We start from the raw sequence: 26,538 nt of genomic DNA, 5'->3' as shown, positions 1-26,538 counted from the left end.
AAATTTCAGAAAGGTAGGAAATTAAGTAGATGATACCTGGATAAGTTGAAAGAACCCAGAGGATGTTGCAAGATTCAAAGGAAGAATTAGGTGACAACTGACAGAAACAGTGGAAAGAAACACAACAGAACATGAATGGTTAGCCTTGAGAGAGTAAATGGTGAAGGAAGCAGCAGATCAAATACGCAAAAAGACAAGGCACAGCAAAAATCCCCAGAAGACATATGAGATATTTAACTGATGAAATGAGCAAATACAAAAATACAGACAAAAGGGAAAACAGAAGTCTAAAATGAGTGACAGGAAATGTTTAATGGCAAAGAAGGAATGACCAGACAGGAAATGAAAGAATGTAGTAGCATAAATAACTATGGGAAAGATGGTTGCGGCCTGTGGTAAAATTAAACAGACTAAGCAAAGAAGTATAATGTGATAGGTGAAAGAAATATGTAAAACAAAATGAACTTGAATACAACATTATTAAAAGTGAAGAGGCATTAGCTTAAGACAAAAGAGAAGATGTGGTACTGTGTGAAGACTTTGACAGGACACTGACAGATATAAGTTGAAAGAAGGTCCCTGAAATAGAATAGATGCAATTCTCTAAACAATATTGATATTCTTGTGAGAGCCACACTATTCTAGCTGATTGCAAATACATGAGATAGATGAATCAGCCTCAGACATAAAAAAGAATGTAATAAATTGATCGTCAAACATGGCAAGTTCCGTGAGACATTACTAGTCCTGAACCATGAGTTTAATAAATCATGCTTGCCAAATACTGACACAAATTATTTAATCTTTGAAATTCAGAATGTAGCAGGGATAAAATAAAGGAGCTTAATGCTATTTAGAACTTATCCAGAAAACAGACTGCAGTTATAAGAGTCAAAGGACTTGACAAGGAAGCAGTGGTTGAGAAAGGAGTAAGACAGGGTTGTAGCCTATTCATAATGTTATTAAACCTGTACATCAAGCAAGCATTAAAGGAAATTGTGGGAAGAATAAATGTGGAAAGAATAAATGTGGAAAGAATAAATGTAGAAAGAATAAATGTGGAAGGAATAAACGTGGAAGGAATAAACGTGGAAGGAATAAACGTGGAAGGAATAAATGTGGAAAGAATAAACATGGAAAGAATAAATGTGGAAAGAATAAATGTGGAAAGTGAATAAATTTCAGAGATCAGTTGAAGAGACCTGATTCAAATTGAGCCCTGATGACCAACAGATATGCGTCTGAAGATGCTACAGACAGTGGGTGTACTATTATCTGCCACATGGCCCATCAGTAAGGAGTGATGGTTTGGGGTGCCATTTCATTTCATAGTAAGCCATCCTGCAAGATGCTGCCCACCCACACATGGTGAGAGTTTCTACTGTTTGTCTTCATTCTTGTCAAATCCTACCTTGGCCAGTAAAGTTGCCAGATCTCTCCCAGTTGTGGATGTTTGAAGCACTATGGGCAGGACCATCCAACTAGCTCAAGATTTTGATGATATAATATACCAACTGGGCAGAATCTGGCACAATATCACTCAGAAGGACATCCAACAACTCTATCAATTAATACCAAGCCAGATAATTGCTTGCATAAGGCATGGAGATGGAAGAGTGTCTTACTGATTTGCTCAATTTGTGAAGTTCATTCTCTTGAATAAATCATTTTTTCTGAAATTGTAATTATTTGTTTGTCTTTAAATGTGTGTCACATACGCCAATTTGTGTCCCATTTGCATGATTTCTTTGTGGTGTCCTGTTTTCCTTTTAGAGTGCATATCTTACTTTCTGAGTATCATAACTCTGATTCTAGAATTCATGATTGTCAAGTTACCTTCCATTAGGAATGTCACCTTCCATTAGGAATGTGGAATGCACTCAATGGCTGTGATATGACTTTCAAAATGATGGAGCACAGCAGACAGTCACCCTGTCTTTCAGGTTTTATTAAAGCAAATCTAGATTTCCGCTTGTGCCTAGCCATTACCAACGCACTACTTCATGATTTCAATATATGTCCTAGTATGTCAGTGCCCTGTTGTTCAGACTTCTGTCACAGTTTGAGTGAACTAATGAATTGCGATATAAGCCCAAACAACAGGGCACTGACCTACCAGAACATCTACTTTAACCATGGAATAGTGCTTTAACAAAGCCTGAAAGGAAAGAATCACTGATTGATGTGCTCCATCATTTTGAAATTTGTGATTGTCCCATTTGCATATTTCTAGTACTGTAACAACAAACAAATCAAGTGCCTGTAGATACATATTCCATATTTCAAACTGAAGCAAAATAATACTGTTTCACCACTGGGATTATGCAACTTGGCACTGTAGCATTATCGGTATAAGAACGAAGAAGCAAGGCTGAGAGTGAGAGAGAAGCATTCACAGACAAGGACAGACATAAATGTAGTCTGACAATACAATACATTCTTCGGACTTGGTGGACAACACAGGCAGCATCTCAGAAATATTTTGGCAATTACCATAGCAACTGGATTCATCAGCAGTACAGTCCTCCCATAGTGGAATATTGCTATATATTGCATCTACACTGCTGCAATGTTGATGGCAACAGTCACATGTCATGCCTGCAGTCACACGTTGCTATAAAATGTGGCCCATGTAAACACACCCTTATATTTGAGTCTTAAGTCTTTGTGCATTACTGACATACTAGGAATTTTATTATTGGCAGTCTGACCATGAATGTGGCTATTAATAATAAATATACTTCAAAACCAATTCAATGATTGTGAATTCCTTGACATCAGCTATATTACTTATAGATTTACTACTCAACAGCAACATGTGAACATTTGTGCTTCAACAGCACTTGACCCTAGATTTCTCCCTTACTGTGAGTAGTCACCTTCAGTCTGACTAAACCTACATCTGATACAGCTGATGACGAGGAATTCACAATCAGTGAATTACTTTTGAAGTTTTTGTTCAGCTGTGGATCATTAACAGTGTCAATTACCCAGGTTAAACTGGACCCAAGACTGTGTGGTAACAGTAAAACATGGATAACACAAAATACATGTGATTTTTTCAGAAGCTATTATTACTGCATTTACAAAACATGTTACATTTCACATTTGAAATCCCTCTGCATCACATATGTGGAAACTGGACACTTGTGTACAAAATTACCCTTGAAACTCACTGTAATTTGTATCACTTGCTTCCAGTTCACTACCAGCTACAATAACCATTTTTATTTATTTACTTTGTTTCCGTGTTACATTTTTACTGTGTGGTTGTCGCTTCCCAGAGGGTCATGACACTCATTGACTGGAATCACTTTTGTCCTGCATACTCTCAACAGATCCACACATTTCAATTCCAAGGTATGTACATTAACCGGTTGGTTGATTGGCCTTCTTCATCCTTTTCATCTACAAAACACACTATTCAGTATATCCTCATAATTTAGCTGTTCAAATCCTGGTTCATAGACTGTCATTTAACAACCCCCAGAAGTATTTGTCAGCTATGTCTTCACAACTAGAAATTTGTATTCTAAATGGAAATATCCATACAAATAACAACAGAATATTCCAGACTCACAAATTGGTAAACTGTGTATGGATAGTCTGAAGGTGGATTCTAAGGAGTGTGCTGTATTTAAAAACTGTTTAAAGCAACTAATAGTCATTGACTGGACACTAAAAGTTGCTACTAACATCGCTGCTCACTCCCCTCCCCCACCTTCCTCTCTCTCTCTCTCTCTCTCTCTCTCTCTCTCTCTCTCTCTCTCTCTCTCTCTCTCTCAAACTAGTTACAGTCAGACTCAACGTACCTCATCCCTTTTCTCTTTACTATGCTCCTCACACTCCGGTACAGAAAGATGCTTCAAAGTGCTGCCCTTCAACAAATATACAAAACAAAATAAGTCATCTGAAATGATCAAACACATGCAATAAACTCATACAACATTTTTTGTGAGAAGCAATGGCAGTATTCCATCATTTGTCCAGTCATCATGTTCTACCAAATCTGATGAAAATGAACCTTGTGGCACATGGAACAAGTAAAATTATACATTGTGGGCAGAAGGAGTGAGTGCTGGCATCCTCCAAATGCACAGGTTGGTTATAATTAAACTCCCACTACTTGAGGCAGTGAAGACGGAAAACTGTTTACTGTATGAGTACCCAACTTTATAGGAATGATGTTCAAACTGTGCACTGCAGGATTTGCATCATTAGAAGTGTTAGTGTCATTACCTGCCATTAGACACTGGTATTATCATGGCACTGTAGGGTCGAAACACAAAGGTTAATGTACAGTACAGTTGCAGGCAGACAACATGGGTCTCGACAAGGTGAGCAGGGCCTTACTCATTAAGCTGTTTTATCAAAACAACAGCAACAGTGAGGCTGCTCTTCATGAGTATCACTGCATTAAGGGAATGTGGAGATATCTTCTTTCCATACTAAGGTTGAAGAACATGATTCAGAAGTTCAAATTAACTGGTAACTTAGGAAATGTTCCTGGGAGAGACCGACTATCAGTTGCACTACAAATTGTTAAGAAGTTACTGTTACCATGGCTGAAAATGCTGGCCACAATGTGCAGTCTTCATGTAGTGCAGAAGCTGTGTTGTGACATCTGCACATTTTATGGATCACCATTCAAAAGAGCTGCAAAGAACTGTAAAATAGTATCTCTAGTGAGATTCCAGGCTGTTGTGGATGCAGACAGTGATCACATTAAGCAATATTTTTTAACCTGGAATGTAAACATGGTACACAATTAACAAAAGTTACCCTGTCAAATGTAGATTAAAATGTATTTCTTTCAGTGGTTCACTTATTATTTTTCTTCTGCATGTCCAGACAAATGGTTCATAAGGTTTCTCTGTCCTACATTCACTCATTTTTCATAGCCGCCCTCACAAGTGGTGAAAGTTTAATTATAAACACCCTGTATAATAACAAATTATAATGAGCACTAATCTACTCATACTGATAATAATAGTACACTATCACTACATTGCTGAAAGATGTTTCTGCTCTTCTTCTTATTATTATTCTTGTCATTGTCTTCAGTCCAAAGACTGGTTTGATGCACCTTTTCACGGCAATCCCCTTCATCTCTGCACAACTACTGCAATGTATGTCCACTTTGTTTCGTTGCCAAATGTCCACCTGCTTAGCTGGGTGGTAATGTGCTTACCTCCCATGGAATGGGCCCGGACTCCATTCCTGGCCGGTTTGGAGACTTTCTCTACTCACGGACCGGGTGTTGTGTTGTCCACAACATCATTTGACCCTCATCATTGGCTGCAAGTTGCCCAATGTGGCGCCAACTGAAATAAGACTTGCACTTGGTAGCTGAACCCAATGGGACCTCCCAGCTGACAATGCCACATGATCATTTCTTTTTTTTCTTTTTTTTTCATTGCCAAATACTTATTGGTACCAAAGATGTTCCCCTCCTGTCCTAATTCTTAACCACACTATTCATTTCTCTTTCTCCTTCTCTATCTTCAGCATTAACTCTGTCCTTACCATCTCTTGACTGATGCTGACAGAGCCAACAGATATCAACATAACAAAAGTGTATGATAAACAAACACAAATGCTCCTATCTGCATTTTTTTCCATTTTTTGTAATCACAGAGTTTTACATCTTTTACATCTTTTAACAGTGCCTACGTTGGTTATATGATTTATACACTAGTTTAGCAAGACAGATATATTTCAGGATTATAATGTATAACTAGACTTGTAAAATAAAGAAATCCTTAGTGAGCAAAAGCTATTTTACACTCTACAAATCCTAGAAGATGAAGGTCATGGGGAAGGAACATAAATCAAAGTAAGAGTGTGAAACATAACCTGTAAAAATAACATCTGATAAATATCTTAACAGTCAATTACCTTTTCCTTAGGTTCCAGAAAGTTTAATAACTACAGAATAATCCTGATGTTCAATTTTCATTCTAGATATTCCAAATCTGTTTATGCATTTGCTACTGCTTGCCAAAAAACTGTGAGCTCATAACACTCCACAATGGTGACTTGATTGAGAAACTTTCTGGATATTTTTAGACCTTACTGAGGGAGAAGGAAATAATAGAAATTTAATATTTTGTAGAAAAACAAATTGCCTTTCAAATTGTTGCCAAAGTAAGCATGGCCCAGATGTCCATTTTAAGACAGAACGGTTTAAGTAAAATCAGTCTTAAATTTTTGTTTTATAAACATCAGCCTCAAATATTTCAGGATGTATAAACCAAAAAGTGATCAAACTTGCATATGTTATAAACACTCTACAATATAACAGTTTCACAATAGCACGGGTTGGTGAACTAATGTGAAGAGCTCAGGTTTCCTAAACGTGAGAGAAATTTTGTCACAACTAAATTTACTGATGACTTTGGCCCCTGAACTAAAACTAAGGATCAGATAATAGGAAACTTAAAAACTTTTTACGGTACAAGCTGTGAGATCATCCTGCCAATTTTCCAGCAGATTAAATCTGTATTTTGGACCAAGATTTGAACCTGGAATATTTGCCTTTCATGAGTTAGTGTTCAGCACCTGAGTATCATTCACAGCCACCCCTTACAGCTGTACTTCTGCCACTATTCCTCTCCTATGCAGTCTGTGAAAGACAAAGTTCCCAGGTTCAAGACCTGGTGTGGTACAGTTTTTAAACACCAAAAGTTTCAAATCAGTGCACACTGTGATGGAGAATGAAAATTCATACTTTCACCTTGCCAAACTTCATTGCTTTACTACTAATAATTACTGAAAAACCAATTCAAACTTACCCAAAACATTTGAAATGTCATCACAAATTTTTGTCACCCCTGACTTAAGAAGCTTCTATGCACCAAGTATTAAAATTTTTGGGATAGAAATATGCACATCTTCCTTTGGCTGGTTTAGCAAACCTACTCACAAATGTTGAATGTTATCTAAAATACCTGAATGGGTGATCCCTAGAACATACGGCACGGAATGACCCCTTTCTTAGCTCCAAATTCAAGGAAAATTACCTCTTCATCTGTAGCTTCCTTGGATTCTTCTTTCACACCTGTGCGGCTCATGAAGAGGAAGTTATCCACCTACATACCAAGTGAACAGCTTGCATTAATACAGTCAATATGTTACACAACAGGAAAAAAATACACATTGTCATACTATTCTCATGAATCTTTCACACTCATTCATAGCAAGCAATCAATCATAATCTGATAAATTACTTCCGACCAAAAGCTGTTTCTCTAACTCACATTTTCACATAGAAAGATTGGTCCTGATGTAACCTACATACATTTTTCGCTAAAAAATAAAATTACATGAAATTTTCTATTCCTACCACATGATTCCCAATTTCAGTTTTCCTTCCTTCTCATACATTATGCTTGCCATTGCTAACATTTATTGAGTGAAAATAGTCTTTAATTCACAGTGAGTTAATAGGTTCTTTCATGGACCACTCTCATGGACTAATCCCGCAAAACCTGACATGTAAAAACATGTATTTTAGTAGATTTCTTCTAAAAAGAAGCAAATTATTAAAATCATTGGTCTATCTCAATCAAAACAGGTCAAAATAAGACATTTAGTGCTCCATACAGGGGCATATTTTAATTAATATGAATTACATGATGGTGTAACAAACATGCCACACATTGTTTAATCTTCTCTAGCTTTCTGCTAATCCAAGTTGGTGAGGTTTCCAGACTGATGAGCAACATTTGAGAATCAACTGAATAGATTTTTTTATGCCACTTCTTTCTAAGATGAAATACACTTCTGTAACATGCTTCCTACAAATCTCAACCTGGCATCTGTTTTCCCATATTTTTTTGTGGCTATTCAACTTTAGGTTGCTTCATATGATTATTACTATGTGTTTTAGGGTAGGTACTTTTTCCAGTGACTTGTTGCCAACATTATAATCAAATATTTGTGGATCTATTAATGTATTTGTGCACAATATATTACATACATTTACATTCAGCATCAAATGCCAGTCCCGTATGCCAGTCGCTGATCTTCCTGCATTTTGCTACAGTCTTTCAGCATTAAAACATTCCTACAAACAAAAGTATTGCTTGCAAAGTGTCTTATGAATCTTCTAACATTATACACTGGTATCCAAAATTAAAGCAAGAAAGCACTATACTCCCGTACTGTGTCTAATTGACAATATAATCACACAAACTGTCAACAGATGTCCGTACAATCATATCCTGCATGGAAGATGGCATTCTGGTCAATGGACAACCATGTCAAACAATGACGTCAGTGCATCTACCAAACAGTACAATGTCTGTGTACACAGTCACAAATGGTGCAGTATGGCACAGAGAAGACACCTCCCAGGCTCTGTGCAGGGGGGTGGGGGGGATAAATGGGAAGAAAGGAAGCAGAACAGTCGCAAACTGATGTGGCCCAGTGGCTTAATGTGAATGGTTCTGTTGTTTTTTGGATGTTGCAACAGTTTATAGAGATCAAAATTGTGTTCTGAAGACCAGGGCAGGGCCAACCATGTGTAACATCAGAAAGACACAACCGCAATTTGGCTGTAAGAGCATGACAGTACACCTTAACAGCACAGCAACTGGCATCTGATCCTGCAGCATCTACTGGACGTGCAGTAGTGAGGCAAATGGCTTACAGGAGGCTTTGGCAGAGTGCCCTTTATTGTCGGAGACCTGCTGTATGTGCTTCTGAAGAAGGGAACATCTAGAGTGGAGTCATCAACATGCCAGCTGGATGATCAAAGAGTGGGCCAATTTTCTTTTTATACGAGTCCCACTTTGGTCTGAACAGTGATTCTGAATGGATTCACATCTGGAAAGAACATGGAACACAATTTTGGAACCCAACCATTGTGTAAAGAGACTGATGTCGAGGATGATCCCTAACGGTGTGGGCTGGTGGTATGTTGACGAAACAAACACCAAACACTACTTCATGAAATTGTATGGTTAAATCAGCAAGGTTTAACTGCTGTCAGGAATCATGATGAGATCTTGAGATCTCACATGCAGATGTTGCACAGTGCTGTGGGCCCAGACTTCACATCACTGGACGATAATGCTTGACCTCACAAAGCAAGGGTGGCTGAAGTTTCCCTGGAAATGAAAGATATTGCACACATGGTGTGGCCTGCTTGCTATCCCGATTTGAATCCCATAGAGCACATCTCAGATGTAGTAAGGGCATGGGTAGCATCATGATAAGCACCCACCAACCACTCTCCAAGACTTGTAAGCAGCACTGCAGGAAGAATGGGTGTTCCTGCCTCAACATGAGATTGCATGTGCCATCATTTGTCAGGCCTGTATTGCTACCAGAATTGGTCACACCCAATACTGAGCACATTAACCTGTTGTTGGAATGTGTGAATAAATCTCTTAAATAGTAAAAAATGAATAATATTTTTGTCTATGATTACGCATGTTGCAGTTGGTTTACGTTTTGTATCCTTTATATTGTTTCTACTTTACTATCACCTGATTATACTGTTTTGTAGCAAACTAAACACAACCCTGCAAAATTTCAGTTTATTGCTTTAATTTTTAAAACCAGCTTAGATCAGATCATTTATGTATATTGTAAGTAGTAACGACCCTATAACACTTCCATGTTGAACTTCAGAAATTACCATCAAGTTTTGTTGAGTTCGTCCAGTTAAAACCAACACATTAAGTTCTATCTCCTGGTAAGTCATGAATCCAGTCACAAATCTCATCTTGTTGTTGTGGTCTTCAGTCCAGAGACTGGTTTGATGCAGCTCTCCATGCTACTCTATCCTGTGCAAGCTTCTCCATCTCCCAGTACCTACTGCAGCCTACATCCTTCTGAATCTGTTAAGTGTATCCATCTCATGGTCTCCCTATACAATTTTTACCCTCCACGCTGTCCTACAATACTAAATTGGTGATCCCTTGATGCCTCAGAATACGTCCTAGCAACCGATCCCTTTTTCTATTCAAGTTGTGCCACAAATTTCTCTTCTCTCCAATTCTATTCAATACCTCCTCATTAGTTATGTGATTTACCCATCTAATCTTCAGCAGTCTTCTGTAGCACCACATTTTGAAAGCTTCTATTCTCTTCTTGTCTGAACTATTTATCATCCATGTTTCACTTCCATACATGGCTATACTCTATACAAATACTTTCAGAAACAACTTCTGACACTTACATCTATACTCGATGTTAAGAAATTTCTCTTCTTCAGAAACGCTTTCCTTGCCATTGCCAGTCTACATTTTATATTCTCTCTATTTTGACCATCATCAGTTATTTTGCTTAGCAAATAGCAAAACTCATTTACTACATTAAGCATCTCATTTTCCAATCTAATTCCCACAGCATCACCCGATTTAATTCGACTACACTCCATTACTCTCATTTTGCTTTTGTTGATGTTCATCTTATATCCTCCTTTCAAGACACTGTCTATTCTGTTCAGCTGCTCTTGCAGGTCCTTTGCTGTCTGTGACAGAATTACAATGTCATCGGTGAATCTCAAGGTTTATATTTCTTCCATGGATTTTAATTCCTACTCCGAATTATTCTTTTGTTTCCTTTACTGCTTGCCCAATATACAGACTGAATAACATCGGAGATACGCTACAACCCTGTCTCACACTCAGTAAGCTGAATGGTTTCCAGAAGTCGAAGAACACATCTGGACCTGGGCAACAATGTCCACACTGCTCTGAGTCTCATGGATGAACAAAGTCAGCTGAGTTTCATAAGATTTCTGGGTACAGGACTCATGCTGGTTTTTATAGAGGAGACTTTCATCTTCCAAAAATGTAATAAGTGAACACAGAACATGTTCCATAATCCAGTAAGTGGCTGATATCAGTGACATAAGCTCATACCATGTGCTTCTGTCAAATAATCTCATAAACAGGAATGACCTGTGCTTTTTTTACAATGGCTTGTTACTCTTTATTGTTCCAATGACCTACAATAAAATAATGCTTGGAGGAGAGCATGTTCTTTCCCGTGATCTCCGCTGAACCTCAGAGGCATGTCATTTGGTCCAGATGCCCTTACACTGTTGAATTTATCTCAATATCCAACATATTGATGTGTGTCTGTGTGCAATGATTGACAGCAAAATCATATTATGATCTTCCGTGGTAAGAAATTCTGGAATAATGAATACAGTATTTCAGTCTTATCCCTGTCACCTTTCATTTCAGTGCCCGCAGGTCTTCCATGATTTTCCTAAATGGGGGTAAAGAAGTGAGTTGTGAATGCATAGCTCAGTCAATAAGGCAAGGTTTTATTTTTCAGTCCCAATCTGAAACATGGTTTTAATTCACAATGAAGTTTCAAACCTATCATAAATGTGTAGACCTCACTTCCATGCCTGCAGAATTAATTTCAAGTTTATACAAAACCACCAAAGGAAAAAGTTATTCAAACAGATGAATAATAAAAATTATTTTCTTTCTGTGATACTGCAAGAATATTGAATAAAATACAATATTTTAACAAAGTAAAGTACACAGATGAGGGGCAATCGTTATTGGAATTGAAGGATGGGTAACTCTAATGTGCCTCTCATGCAAAATGAAAAATCATTAACATCTGGAATCATGGTAATTTAGAAAGTAGCTAGCACAAGTCAGCCAACTCTGGCAACAGAATAATTATTTCATAACAACGCTTTTGTACTAGTAATATGTGCTAAAGCAAGTGATCCCAGTAAACACTCAAGATATTGAACAGTTTAATTTTTTCTGTTTCATTAACATTTTTAAAAGCATAATATAAATCAAGTTCCCAGATATACTATTTAGAGAATGCTTTTCACAGCAATGATAGGAATACAGTTTTTAAAATTCTCAATTTGTCAGGTGTAAAATGCAGGGTGATTCACAAAGATATGCAAATATTTTAATACGTTATTCTCCAAGTAAAACTAAAGAAAAAAGTTCATATAAACATAGGTCCACAAATGTTTTGTTATGGAGCTATGACTAATAAAAGATTTTACCTGAATTTAGCAACTTCGCTAATATGAAGCCATCACAAAACAACAAGGTTAAAGTAATGCACAATTTCCATTTTTTTGTTGTTACTGGTCTGTTGAATCTAATAAAACATGTCCCAGACATTTATCTGCAGTAGTTTTCCAGAACATCTAGAGAAACAAAGATAATTATACAAGTAAATTTGTTTACTTTCCATTAAGAATGTAGAAACATTTATGTCACTATTGGCAATCGTTAGTTCCAGTCATTTCCTAACCTTGAAATGAGTTACTTTTCTGTATTGTTAAGTGAAAGAACTAATAACAGTGTAGTTAAGTGAAATAACATAGTAACTGTTGTAGTTGGTAGATTATTTATGAAATAGGGATGCCTTTCAAATTTAAAACAGAGGAATATGCTAATATGGTGATATTTATGGTTAATGTGATGATATTGCTACAGTTGCAGTTAACAAATATCATGTAAGTTATCCAACTCTGAAGATTCTAATGTGCGAACCATTAGCAGTGTATTTCGGATGTTATGGGAGACAGGTTCTCTACCTAGCATTTATAATCTGTTCATACATGTGCCGCTAAATGCATTGAACAAAGTAGAGAGATTTTTTAACACTTATTGTGAAATGTAATGTGAAATTGTATGTACACTGTATAACATCCATAACAATGAAATTTTTTTCTGGTTTAACATGAATTCACATGTGCTATTATATTAATAAAAGCAGATTATCTGACACATTCATAGAGTTTCAGTTAACATTACTACCATAATTTGTCCAAAATTAAATTCTCTACAACTTTTGCTGAAAACTTTTTGCAGTTGTCAAAAATTTAAGAAAACAAATTGGGCAAAGTAGTTAATAAATTAAAAACTTTATGAAATTACATCTTTGCTTTACTGGATGTTATGGAAAGCTACTGCAGATACACGTCTGGGAAATGTTTTATTACATTCACCATGTCAATAACAACAATATAAATGGAAATCGTACTTTAACCTTGCACAGTTTTGCGATGAATTCATATTGGTGAAGTTGCTAAATTTCAGGCAAAATCTTTTATTAGCTGTAACTCTGTAACTAGACATTTGTGGACCTATGTTTATATGAGCTTTTTTCCTTAGTTTTACTTGGAGAATAATATATTAAAATATTTGCATATCTTCACACTAAGAGCAGTGAATGGGTTTTTCGATTTGAGCAGCAGAATAATTGACAATGGTTAAAGTAGAGATGATATAAAGTGTAGATATACAAAAGCAAAGTATATCTGACAAAGGTAAAAATTTTGATATCAATACAAATTCAAATGTTAGGAACTCATTTCTGAAGTTTTTTTTCTGAAGGCTATATCATTATCAGGAGAAAGAAAACTGCCGTTCTATGGATCGGAGTGTGGAGTGTCAGGTCCCTTAATCGGGCAGGTAGGTTAGAAAATTTAAAAAGAGAAATGGATAGGTTAAAGTTAGATACAGTGGGAATTAGTGAAGTTCGGTATCAGGAGGAACAAGACTTCCGGTCAGGTGAATACAGGGTTATAAATACAAAATCAAATAAGGGTAATGCACGAGTAGGTTTAATAACGAATTAAAAAAATATGAGTGCAGGTAAGCTACTACAAACAGCATGGAGAATGCTTTATTGTGGACAAGATAGACATGAACTTCATGCCTACTACAGTAGTACAAATTTATATGCCAACAGGTAATTATTCAGATAATGAAGGGAGACAAAAAATTATTAGTCATGGGTGACTGGAATTCAATAGTAGGAAAAGGAAGAGAAGGAAACATAGTAGATGAATATGGAATGGGGGTAAGGAATGAAAGAGGAAGCCACCTGGTAGAATTTTGCACAGAGCATAATTTAATCATAGCTAACACTTGGTTCAAGAATCATGAAAGAAATTTGTATACATGGAAGAGGCCTGGAAGGTTACACATAAATTATATAATGGTAAGACAGAAATTTAGGAACCAGTTTTTAAATTGTAAGACAGTTCTAGGGGCAGATGTGGACTCTGACCACAATCTGTTGGTTATGAACTGTAGATTAAAACTGAAGAAACTGAGAAAAGGTGGGAATTTAAGGAGATGGGACCTAGATAAACTGACAAAACCAGAGGTTGCAGAGAGTTTCTGAGAGAGCATTAGGGAACGATTGACAGGAATGGATGAAAGAAATAGAGTAGAAGAGGAATGGGTAGCTTCAAGCGATGAAATAGTTAAAGCAGCAGAGGATCAAGTATGTAAAAAGATGAGGGCTAGTAGAAATCCTTGGGTAACAGAATGGCTAAAGGACAAATGTAAGGATGTAGAGGCATATATAACTAGGGGTAACATAGATACTACCTACAGGAAAATCAAAGAGACCTTTTTCAAGAAAAGAGCATGAATATCAAGAGCTCAGGTGGAAAACCAGTCCTAAGTAATGAATAGAAAGCAGAAATGTGGAAGAAGTATAGAGAGGTCCTATACAAGGGTGATATACTGGAGAGCAATATTATGGAGGTGGTGGTTGTTAATGTTTAATGTCCCGTCGACAACGAGGTCATTAGAGATGGAATATTATGGAAATGGAAGACGATGTAGACAAATATGAAGTGGTAGATATGGTACTGTGTGACAATGAAACAGCTAGGTTGAAAAACGGCTCTGGGAGTAGACAGCATTCCATTACAACTCCTTACAGCCTTAGGAGAGCTAGCAATGACAAAACTCTTCCATCTGGTGAGCAAGATGTATGAGACAGGTGTAATACCCTCAAACTTCAAGAAGAATATAATAATTCCAATACCAAAGAAAGCAGGTTTTGACAGATGTGAAAATTACCGAACTATCAGTTTAATAAGTCACAGCTGCAAAATACCAACACGAATTCTTTACAGATGAATGGAAAAACTGGTAGAAGCTGACCTCGGTGAAGATCAGTTTGGATTCTGCAGAAATGTTGAAACACGTGAGGCAATACTGACCCTACGACTTATCTTAGAAGATAGATTAAGGAAAAGCAAACCTACATTTCTAGGATTTGTATACTTAGAGAAAGCTTTTGATAATGTCGACACAAGTACTCTCTTTCAAATTCTGAAGGTGGCAACAATGAAATACAGGGAACAAAAGGCTGTTTACAATTTGCACAGAAACCAGATGGAAGTTATAAGAGTCAAAGGGCATGAATGGCAAGCAGTGGTTGGGAAGGGAGTAAGACAGGGTTGTAGCTTATCCCCAATGTTATTCAATGGGTATATTGAGCAAGCAGTAAAGGAAACAAAAGAAAAATTTGGAGTAGCAATTAGAATCCATGGAGAAGAAATATAAACTTTTGAGGTTCGCTGATGACATTGTAATTCTGTCAGAGACAGCAAAGAACCTACAAGAACAGAACAGAATGGACAGAGCCTTGAAAGGAGAATATAAGATGAATACCAACAAATGCAAAACGAGAATAATGGAATGTAGTCAAATTAAATCAGATGATGCTGAGAGAATTAGATTAGGCAATGAGTTTTGCTATTTGGGGAGCAAAATAACTGACGATCATCGAAATAGAGAGAATATAAAAAGTAGACTGGCAATGGCAAGGAAAGCATTTCTGAAGAAGAGAAATTTGTTAAAATCAAGTATTGATTTATGTGTTAGGAAGTCATTTCTGAAAGAATTTGTATAGAGCGTAGCCCTGTTTGGAAGTGGAAGATGGACGGTAAATAGTTTAGACAAGAAGAAAATAGAAGCTACAGAAGAATTCTGAAGATTAGATGGGTAGATCACATAACTAATGAGGCGGTATTGAATAGAACTGAGCAGAAGAGAAGTTTGGGACACAACTTGACTAGAAGAAGGGATTGGTTGGTAGTGCATGTTCTGAGGCATCATTGGGATCACCAATTTATTATTGGAGGGCAGCATGGAGGGTGAAAATCATATAGGGAGACCAAGAGATGAATACACTAAGCAGATTCAGAAGGATGTAGGTTGCAGAAGGTACTATGAGATGAAGAAGGTTGCACAGTATAGAGTTGCATTGACAGCTGCATCAAACCAGTCTCAGGACTGAAGACCACAACAACACAACAGCCATATAAGAAGGTGAAACGTGGACGATATGCAGTAGAGACAAGAAAGGAATTGAAGCTTTGGAAATGTGATGTTACACAATAAGCTTGAAAATTAGAGGGGTAGACTGGACAACTAATCAGGGTGTACAGGATGAATTGAGAAGAAATTAAATTTCTGGCACAGTTTCACCGAAAGGAGGCACTGGATGATAGGAAGCATCCCGAAGCATCATAGAATCATCACTTTGCTAACAGAGGTAGATGTGAGGTTGACAAATTTAGAGGGAGACTAAGGCATGAATATAATAAACAGGTTGGAATGGATGTAGAGTGTAGTAGTTTTGCAGAAACGAAGATACTTGCACAGGATCTAATACTGTGGAGAGACATCAAAACAGTCTTCGGGCTGAAGATTATGATAACAGAAATGCAAGAGTACAATATATATAAATTATGGATGAAATCGTTGAGGAAATGGAGAAACTCACCACACTCTTTGAAGCAGAGTAACACACTTGCTTTTCCTCCATGTTGCCATCTACACACCTTCTGTTTTTTTGTTTCCTGAAAGCACCAGCTCAATGTAACAGTGACCACTTCTATTTACTGATGTTACACTAAATACAGTTCATGTTTATCAGCAACAGCAATTAGGACCAGCACACTGAAAAATACCATGCCAAATGTTAGGACAGCATCTTCAGAATGGAGCAACACAAAATAACAGGAAAATTTCAAGAAATGGTGACAGCCTTCCTCATACACAGAAGTGGGAAATACACTGATAAGCTCAGACATCTTGACCATCTGCTTAATAGTGTGTTGGTCCAGTTCTGGTATGTGATATGTCAGCAGTTATGTAGGGTATGGATGTGACTTAGCCTTAGTATGTTTATGGGAGCAGGTGGCACCAAACACCTATGCACATATTGCAATTCCCATAAATTACAGACTGGTGTTTTCTAGGCACAGAACTGGTATTGACAGTACCAGACATATACTACACTTCGTGCCAATACAACATTGTGAATTCTCTATCAGGCTTTTCTTGTCACACAGACATGTATCATCATGGAAGGTGCCATTACTGTTGTAGAAGACATCAGGCATGAACAAATGCAAGTGGTCCACAACAATGTTCATGTAGTCCACAAGAGCCATAGCACTTTCAATCACGTGCCCTCCATCATGCACTTCACTGGTTTGCACAGTATTATGCACTGCTTGGTCAATGAAAAGAAGACCCATTTTACTGGTGCTGACAGCAGCAGAGGAAATTGGAACTAGCTAGACTTCTCCCCTTTGCCCCCTCTGAGCACTGAGAATATATCCATGTGTGTCACTTCTGCTTTTCTATATGTGTAAAACACAAACTGCGACTGACACATCAGCACTGTGGGAAGGGTTCTCTTCACTGCTCCTCACCCCTCAGCAGTTATAATGGGCTGGCAAGATGCCCCTCCTACCATCGGGGGTGTGAGAACTCATATAAAGTCTTGACAACAGTTATTCTTCCTGTGCACCTTTACCTAATGAAACAAGAAAGGGCAGGAAAGTTAGAGAAGCCTGATGTACCCTCCAACAAACACCATAAGATCAAAAGTGTGAAACCAGCTAGATTTAGAAATATGCATGACACCACTACAACATAAAAAAATTAACACTAGGCAAGATAGAAGACTAAAATTTTATAAACTTATGAGTCCATCAATTCTTATTCGTAGGAGTGCAGGTCTAGGGAAAAGAATAACAGGATAAATAATGATCTTAGAAATACGGTATAGAGCACAGAAATCAAATCTGTGAGGAGAACAGAAGATTATTCATGAACAGTGTTTCACAAACTAGAGGTATAAATAACTGAATGTAATACATCTATATACATCATATAATTATCTAGCTTGTGTTAGCTCTGTTTTTAAGTATTTGAAATGGTTAGTGAAAATCTGTAAAAGCAATGGTTTTCTCTATTTTAAAATAATATATGTTGTTCCTAGTTATGATTTCCCTTCACTCACTTTCTGCACGATACATTTTTGGGAATTAATTCCATTATAAGTGCATTTTATGTGTGTTATGCACTAAACAATAGCATACTCACCCTGTGGGTGATCTGCAGCAACATATCTCTGATGGCAATATTTTCAATATCTTTGTGATTATTCGTTATAGTGTGTTTCCATTTTGAATATGCTATTCTCTGAGGAATGCATGACTAGGCTAAAGATAGAGGCCACTTATAGGAAAATTAAAATGACTTTTGCAAAAAAAGAGAAGCATTTGCATGAATATCAAGAGCTCAGATAGCAAGCCTGTACTAAGAAAAGAGCAGAAAGCCGAAAGATGGAAGGTGAAGGAAACTTACAAAAGGTCTGCACAAGGGAAATGAATTTGAAAATATTATTACAGGAAAAAAAGGAAGTAAGAGATGGGAGATATGACACTGTGAGATGACTTTGAGAGAGCACTCAAACACTTAAGTCAAGACTAGGCCCTCGGAGTAGATAACACTGCCTCAGAATTATTGAGATCATTGGAAAAGCGAGTGATGGTGAAATGTTTCCACCTGGTACACAAGGTATATGAGACAGATGAAATATCCTTAAACTTCAAGAAGAATGTAATAAATCGATTTCCAAAGCACGTAGATTCCAAGAGGTGCGTATACTGCCAAATCACGAGTTTTGTAAGTCACAGTTGCAAATATTGACATAAATCATTTCCAGAATAATGGGAAAACTGGGTGAAGCTGACTTCAGGGAAGATCACTTTGGATTCCAGAGAAATGAAGGATCATGCAAGGCAATAATGATTATATGACTTACATTACAGGACAGATTACAAAGAGATAAACATGTGTTTATAATATTTGTAGACATAGAAGGTTTTGACAATGTCGATTGGGCTATACACTTTGAAATTCTACAGGTAATGGGGATATAATACAGGGAATGATAGATTGTTCACAACTTGTACAGAAACCAGACTACTGTTACGAGAGGCAAAGAATAAGAAAAGGTAGCAATAGTTCAGAAGGGAGTGAGACAGGATTGTAATCTATACCTAATGCTATTCAGTCCATACACTGAGCACACTGCAAATAAACGAAGGGGAACATTGAAAAGCACGTGAAAATTTAGGTAGAAACAAAAAGTGTAAGGTTTCCCAATAACATCGTTAGGATTTAAGGGATCCATGATCCCACGAACATAGATATTAGTATCCAACACCCAGGTCGATAGCAGACAGGAGTCGATTGTCGAGCGCTGAAGGAGGCAGTGAACCTAGTGTCGAGTGCGTAGTGCGGGAGAGACAGGCAAGAATGGTGGTTGAGTGAGTCGTAAACGGTAAAATTCACCGGAGTATGACGAGTGAGCACGTCCCCCTGATCGTCGTGGTGTTGACCCTCACTAATACCGATTCGCGGGTGATATGAAACAAAGTGACAAGTGCCGAATTACGTGTTTCGCGTCAACCGTGTCGGCCAGCAACAACCATGGATTGCAGTGAGGATCATTGCGAATGTTAACCATCAGCATTGCGTGTGACAATGTACTGAAAATCAGCAACTAATAAAAAGATAACTGTAATTAGACGTGTAAGGCGAAGGTAGCAACTGCCTCAGAATTTGTGCGTTAGTAGGAAATATATGTCAGTTTGTACATTGCAACCTTTATGGTCCTTAATAATAGACATACTTCCAATCATTCCACTATTGAGTCTCGGAACAGCCCCACTCGGTTGAAATACCCCCGAAACCACAGCAGAAAAACCGATATCCTTTCATCCATTAAGCACATTGTCATATAATCATAATAATTAACTGTTTGGCGGTTTCGATAAATTACACAAAACCAGTAAAGGAATTAAACGGGGGTGTTTCATCTTGGCTCCCGTGAAAAGGACAGTTGCAATCTTCGAATCCAAACAATGGTTTATTGACCACAATTTTTCGTTTCAGTGGAAAGACATTTGGAATTATCGGATAATGTTCGTGCAAGAATAATTCGGTATTGTCGTCGCCGTGACTAAAATTATAGTATTCCAACTAGAAACAGTGTAACATAACATTTATGGTGAAATTAGAAGTAGCGGGGACGAAGCACATTATTTAGACAATAACAGTGCAAAAGTGACTTTAAAAGACAATAAGTGCAAAAGTGACTGAGAAACAGTAAACAATTTGTTTTTACGAGTTGAAATGACAAGAGTGGTGTTAATAAACAATGAATTGGAGTATGGACAGGAAAACCTGCGTGAATTGCTGTAAGATTCGTACTGTAAGAAAAGGGGCGGTTGTGCATAATCGCGAGTGAACCAACCAAAATTCCGTTACGAAAGTATCAAGAGCATGTTTTCAAATGACTTTGTATCTGAAATTATCTTTTGAACGGTGTAAATCGCTCGATTTGATATGGGCCCATAAACTGTTACCGCATTTGCGAGTGTTGACTGTCGCGTAATTGTTGGATGACGTCACCCAGACGCCGCGACATCAAGCATTTAAACAGCGGAGATGTACCACACTGACCAGTGACTACAGCGGAGCCAAGTGGCTGAAATAGAAACAACGACGACGCGAACCCTCGAAATAAATAACGTCTGCGCCACCTACCCGCCGATCAATGAAATACGAGACAGCAGCTTCATCCCGTCACTAACCACCAAACTACGAGACTACGTCAGCGCGGTTCGCACACGGCACCACACCACAACGACGCTTCACCTGACCCCTGCCGCTACGGAGGAACCAACACGACTACAGTGCGACTTCAAACGTCAAAACATCGCGACTTCGAAGAGCGTCGAGGGGTGAGTGAGGGCGATTTGCTGGCGCGAGACTAATTAATAATGCACTATCTTCAGAGCGCGGAAGGACCTTCAAATTAAATTTGTCAATTGCAGAAAATATAAAACAACATTTTTAACATTTTTTTTGCGAATTTGCTCTGAAGCATGGTATGCTAATATGCTCGTTTTCATACTGTACAACACAGAATAGTGTCTCATTTGCATTATTTATTGTAAACTACGTGTTTATATGACTTTTAAGTTGTGTATATGTTACTTTGAGATTTTGTGTATAAAAACAGTCATTGCGTTTGATATGGATAGGTTTCTGTCATTTATGGTGTTCAATCAAGAGGTCTATTTTGCCAGTCTGGGTTAACCTAATACAGTGAAGTATTATTTAATTTTTAGGTAACTAGTGAGTGTTTGCGTTACTAGGAGATTATTTTATTTTTCGTGACAGTGCATAGTGAATAGTTGAGAATGGATCCTGAATTGAAAGAAAAAGGTTGTGGAGGAGGTACTTAGAAAAATGAAGAAAGGGCAGGAGTACAAGGATGAGTCAGGAATTGGCAATAGTGGAATGTCAATGTACAGCCCACTGGGTCATTCAATCGGTTACCATGAGACACCAGTAAAACCTGTTGGAAAAGAATTGAGTCCAGAGGATGGAGAATCGCAGTTAACAATATTTAAGATGCAACAAGAAATCAGGAAAGGAAATGAAGAAATCAAGAAAGGACAGAAAGAAATTAAGCGTTTATTGGAGATGTCCAAAGGAAATGAAGAATTCAAGGACGAAAACAAAGAAATGCTAGATAGGCATCAAATAGAACCAATTGCAATCTCAAGATGTAGACCAGCCTCCAATTCAGCCGAACGATCGATGAAGGAATTAAATCGTTTATGTAGGACATACTGTCATAAGAAGCACGGGTCATGGAAGGAGTACCTAGGAGAATTTGAACGTATTGGGAATCATTTCTCACACGACTCTATGGGATTTGCACCGTGTGAGATCTTACTTAACCAAGAACCTGGTGGTGAGTTTTGTGAGCTATTAGATTATCAACCTGGAATTTACATAACATGGGAGGATAAATTAGAGTTAGTGGAGCTGAGTATGAAGCAAAGAGGGGACAGGAGAGACATGATAAATTCGTGAAGCCAATAACTTACCGAGTGGGGGATCTGTTGTTAGTGGAAGCGCATGCCAAATCAAAGAAAATGAATTCTGAGATACATAAATTTAACCATGTTTATGAAGGACCCTATAGGATCACAAGAATTGATCACTCAAACACAGTTGAACTGGAATATGTGCAAACAAAAAGAGCTCATGGTAAAGAACATGTTGAGAATATAAAGATACTATCCACGTAAAGATAAGGACAACCCAGGTGATACAGTGGAGTCAGAGTAGGTGTAGTGAGCCAGCAACTCTCTTGCTGGTATACCAAGTGGCGACTGGTACACTCCCAGCTGGGTGAGACTTTTCCTTATTTCAAGTTTCACTCCTCTACCATCTTTCTCTATCCTTAGGTTAAGAAAGTTAATGTGTAATAGTTAGAATAGGTAGTAGTCATCCAAATAATTCAGTCAGAAATGATGTAGCAAATTTATGGTTGACTTAAAATAAGGATAAGTAGTTACTGTTGATGTATAGTGTGAGATGTTAAAGCATTAGTAAGTTAAAAATCAGTTTAGTGTCAGTACATTACAAAGTTACTAGTGCCAGAAGTAATAAAATGAGAACCAGATCAGAAAGCCAGTGTTTATAAAATGTGGTGGGAAGCTAATTGGTCAAACAAGAGCTTGTGTAATCATATAGAGTTGTTTTATGGGGCATGAAAAGATCAACCAAGTGTAAGAGAATCGAAGTAATGTATCAGCTTGCAAATAGGAAGCCATATAATGAAACAAATGCATGAGGAGATACTTATTCGAATAAATGATGTGAAATATAATGTATGGAGAGGCCAAGGATCCTGGAGTAGTATTTTTATGTAGTTCTTGCAGCAAACATGGAGGATTGATGTAGGTTGAAGATATACATTTATTTGCAGTCAGAGTTGCTGTTAAGTTGAGGGAGTTATGTGTAATGAAGTGTATGAAGTATGAGATGTTTGAAGTATGTCATTTAGCACATGAGCAATATCGGTTTGCAAATTATTTGTAGGTATACATGTTGATCTGAGGTATGCTGATAAAACAGAAAGTGTAACTTATGAGTAATGAGTAATTCATATATCCAATTACCTATCAGAGTATGGTTGTACTTAAGTTGAGCTTTAGAAGTAGTATTTTGGCATTGTGTAATGAATAGTAACTATTCATATAGCGGATTTGGGTTAATGTCAATATTCACATATGACAGTAATGTTTGGAAAAATGAAATGATTGTAGTTTAAAATATTTCATTGGGTGACCACATCAGTTATAGTGATGCAAATAGTAATGTTAGACATACTTAGTGCGATAATGGAGCATTTAGGATTATTGAATCAATCTGTAGAGGTATGAGGAATTGTAAAATTATTCCACAAGTCAAAATATAAATTCTATATTTTGTTCTCATTTTATATTTTTCGTCTGTTAAAGACTCAAATGAATTAGTTGTGAACTTGTTCCTTTACTTTAGTGTGTGTGTTGGCCAAGTGAGTTATAAGTTAGTGATAGTAGTATGGACGGCAGGAACTCTGCTGAAAGGATGGCATACCAAAGGGGTAGCTGGCATTCAACTAGTTTGTTTTCTTGTCTTTGCTGTAGCTAGTTATAATAGACTTAACCAGTAACAATTATGTAGTTAACAATCCATACAAACCTTTGAAAGTGAAGATTTTTGGTAACTGAATGTAAGATAAGTTTGTAAAAAAAATTTACCGTGCTATGTTAATTAAGATAGATTGATGATGTACGATGTTTCTGTAGCGGCAGTTTGCTACCAGAGCCAATAGGGTATTATTTGTGATAAGTTGTAACTTTCAGTTTGTGAACTAGAACCAAATGTTCCTCAGTTTCATTTACATGCTGTGTGACATTTTTAGGGCAGGGATGTAAGGGATCCATGATCCCACAAACATAGATATTAGTATCCAATGCCGAGGTCGATAGCAGACAGGAGTCGATTGTAGAGCGCTGCAGGAGGCAGTGAATCTAGTGTTGAGTGAGAAGTAGTGTGGGAGAGACAGGCAAGTATGATGGTCAAGTGAGTTGTAAATGGTAAAATTCACCAGAGTATGATGAGTGAGCATGTGCCCTTGATCGTCGTGGGGTTGACCCTCACTAATACCGATAAGAAACAGAAAGTGACAAGTGCCGAATTACATGTTTTGTGTGAACCACGTCAGCCAGCAACAACTGTGGATTGCAGTGAGGATCATTGTGAATGTTGACCATCAGCATTGCATGTGCAAACTACCTCAGAATTTGTGTGTTAATAGAAAATATATATCAGTTTGTACATCGCAACCTTTATGGTGCTCAATAATAGACAAACTTTCAATCATTCTACTATTCAGTCTCAGAACAGCCGCACTCAGTTGAAATACCCCCAAAAGGACAGCAGAAAAACCGATAGCCTTTCATCCATTAAGCACAGTCATATAATCATAATAATTAACTGTTTGGCAGTTTCGATAAATTACACAAAATCCAGTAAAGGAATTAATTGGGGGTGTTTGAAACTGCAGACTGGCAATAGCAAGAATGGAAGATCTAAAACAGAGGAAATCCTTAACATCAAATACAAAGTTATTGTGAATGACTGAAGCAATTTCATTTGGTGAAGGTATGTGCAGTTTAAAGCTTCAGTATGCCTCTGCAAGAGGAAATCAATAGATATACCTGCAGTGAATGAAGAAACAGTAGGGCACATGCAGGGAACTTTTGCAGACAGCTCACAGAAGTTGACGAACAGTGCAAACAGTGTGGACGGCATCTACTAATGGAATGGTGCTCCACACCACTTCCATAAAGATGTTTGTGAGTTCTTCAACTGGAAATTGATTGATTGGTGGTGGTGGTGGTGGTGGTGGTGGTGGTGGTGGTGGTGGTGGTGGTGGTGGTGGTGGTGGTGGTGGTGGTGGTGGTGGTGATCACCAACTCATGCCTTGGCCTCCACTATCTTCCAACAAATACCAAGGTTTGTTTATTTTTGTTTTGTATGAGGTTTGTGAAAGAGTCAGTGCTTATGTCTCCTCTACCGAAAAACCTATCATATGTTATATGTTGTGGGCTTGCATCATCAGTGCTTTTGAACAGATTAATAGGGACCTGTTGAGCTGAACGTAGGAAAAACTTTATTATTGACTTCATACATGCAGAATCAGTAAGGGGGCATACAGAGCATTTGTAACATGCTAGAAAAACTTTGTTTCTCTACAAAAGTCCTGTGATAATATGTCAAATAATACAGCCACAGCAAATTTGTGAAATCCCTTCAATCATTACCAATTACCTCACACAAATTTAAGTGTTGGGATGTCTTTTCTGAAAGTATTTGTCTGGAGTGCAGATTTGGACAGATGTGACACGTGAATAAGAAACAGTTTGGACATAAAGAGGCTAGAGGCTTTGAGAATGTGCTGAAAAGAAATTTGTGCCACAACTTGACTAAAAGGAGAGATTGGTTGACAGGACACTTACTAAGGCATCAAGAAACAGTCAATCTGGTAATAGAGGGAAGTGTGTGTGTGTGTGGGGGGGGGGGGGGGTTACAATTGTAAAGAGAGGCAAAGACTTGATAAAGTAAGCAGGTTAAAATGGTTGTTACATTGTGGTCACCATGCAGAGATGAACAGGCTTTTGAAATATAGGCTAGCATGGAGAGCTGCATCACATCACTCTTTGGGCTGAAGACCAGAAGTACGCCATGGATTACCAATGGTGTACAAGTTTCTGTGTATGAGGACAACAAGACATCTGTAAGTTATTACCAAATTCACAGCAATCTAAAACCAAAGACTAATTAGTAATTCCAAAATTACGCAGGTCTACGTTACTACAAAAGTACCAGAGTAATGCAGCAGCTCACATATTGCTAATATAATGCAAAAAATATCACAATACATGAAAAACGCCCTTGACAATGGAAGTTATTTCTCAAAACATGTCATGAAGAAAATAAAGAAAAATCATGATTGGCAGCAGGAAACCCTATATCAATATGCAGCAATCTGTATCCATTTCAGTACTGCAGCCAGGCGGACGCGTGTGTATGAAGCTCTCGCTAAGTTAAGCAATTAATATTGAAATAAGAGTTAATTTAGTTGATATACATTTTAGACTAGTGCATTTACTTCTTATTTAATTTATCTATTGAAGGTTTTGCTTTTCTGAACATCGAAAAGGGCGTATTTCATAAAGGCTGTTTTTGACTAGACTTAGTGCTTCAAAGTTAAATTAATTTGTGTCTCTCTCATCCAGAATTTGTGCAGTTAATTAAAAGTTTCCGAAGCAAGTTTATAAGTTTGTTTAAATTAGTGCTTAGTTACATATTAGTACAGGTTACGAAACTATTGTGTTGTTGAAGTTATTTTCTGCTTTTGTGTTAAGTTTTACTATCAAACCATGTGTGGCAAGAGTGGTGGTTGCCATAGAAATTTGAAAGAGGGGGTGTTCTGTATAGACAGTAGGTTGTGGTTTCATTGGGGCGAGTGCAGTGGAGAGGAAATGAGGGTAGATAATGA

The 26,538-nt window shown here is 37.5% G+C and overlaps 2 protein-coding genes across 2 annotated transcripts in view; one reads left to right on the top strand and one right to left on the bottom strand.

The window, feature by feature from the left end:
- LOC126295242 (uncharacterized) overlaps positions 1 to 26,538 on the bottom strand; it is a 148,596-nt gene that overhangs the window by 100,532 nt on the left and 21,526 nt on the right. The window contains exons 2-4 of the mRNA XM_049987598.1: positions 16,546 to 16,721; positions 7,023 to 7,091; positions 3,813 to 3,878 (exon numbers count right to left, since the gene is read on the bottom strand). Of these exons, the coding sequence (XP_049843555.1) occupies positions 3,813 to 3,878; positions 7,023 to 7,091; positions 16,546 to 16,587 (177 nt within the window). The 5' untranslated portion in view covers positions 16,588 to 16,721. The remainder of the gene's footprint in view (positions 1 to 3,812; positions 3,879 to 7,022; positions 7,092 to 16,545; positions 16,722 to 26,538) is intronic.
- LOC126295241 (zinc finger protein 492-like) overlaps positions 20,659 to 26,538 on the top strand; it is a 244,249-nt gene continuing 238,369 nt past the window's right edge. Inside the window, exon 1 of the mRNA XM_049987594.1 lies at positions 20,659 to 20,869. The gene's annotated coding sequence lies outside the window, so the exon portion shown is untranslated. The remainder of the gene's footprint in view (positions 20,870 to 26,538) is intronic.

This window comes from Schistocerca gregaria, chromosome 11, assembly GCF_023897955.1.
Source record: "Schistocerca gregaria isolate iqSchGreg1 chromosome 11, iqSchGreg1.2, whole genome shotgun sequence".
In the NCBI taxonomy this organism is placed as follows: domain Eukaryota; kingdom Metazoa; phylum Arthropoda; class Insecta; order Orthoptera; family Acrididae; genus Schistocerca; species Schistocerca gregaria.
This window is presented reverse-complemented; position numbering and strand designations above follow the sequence as displayed.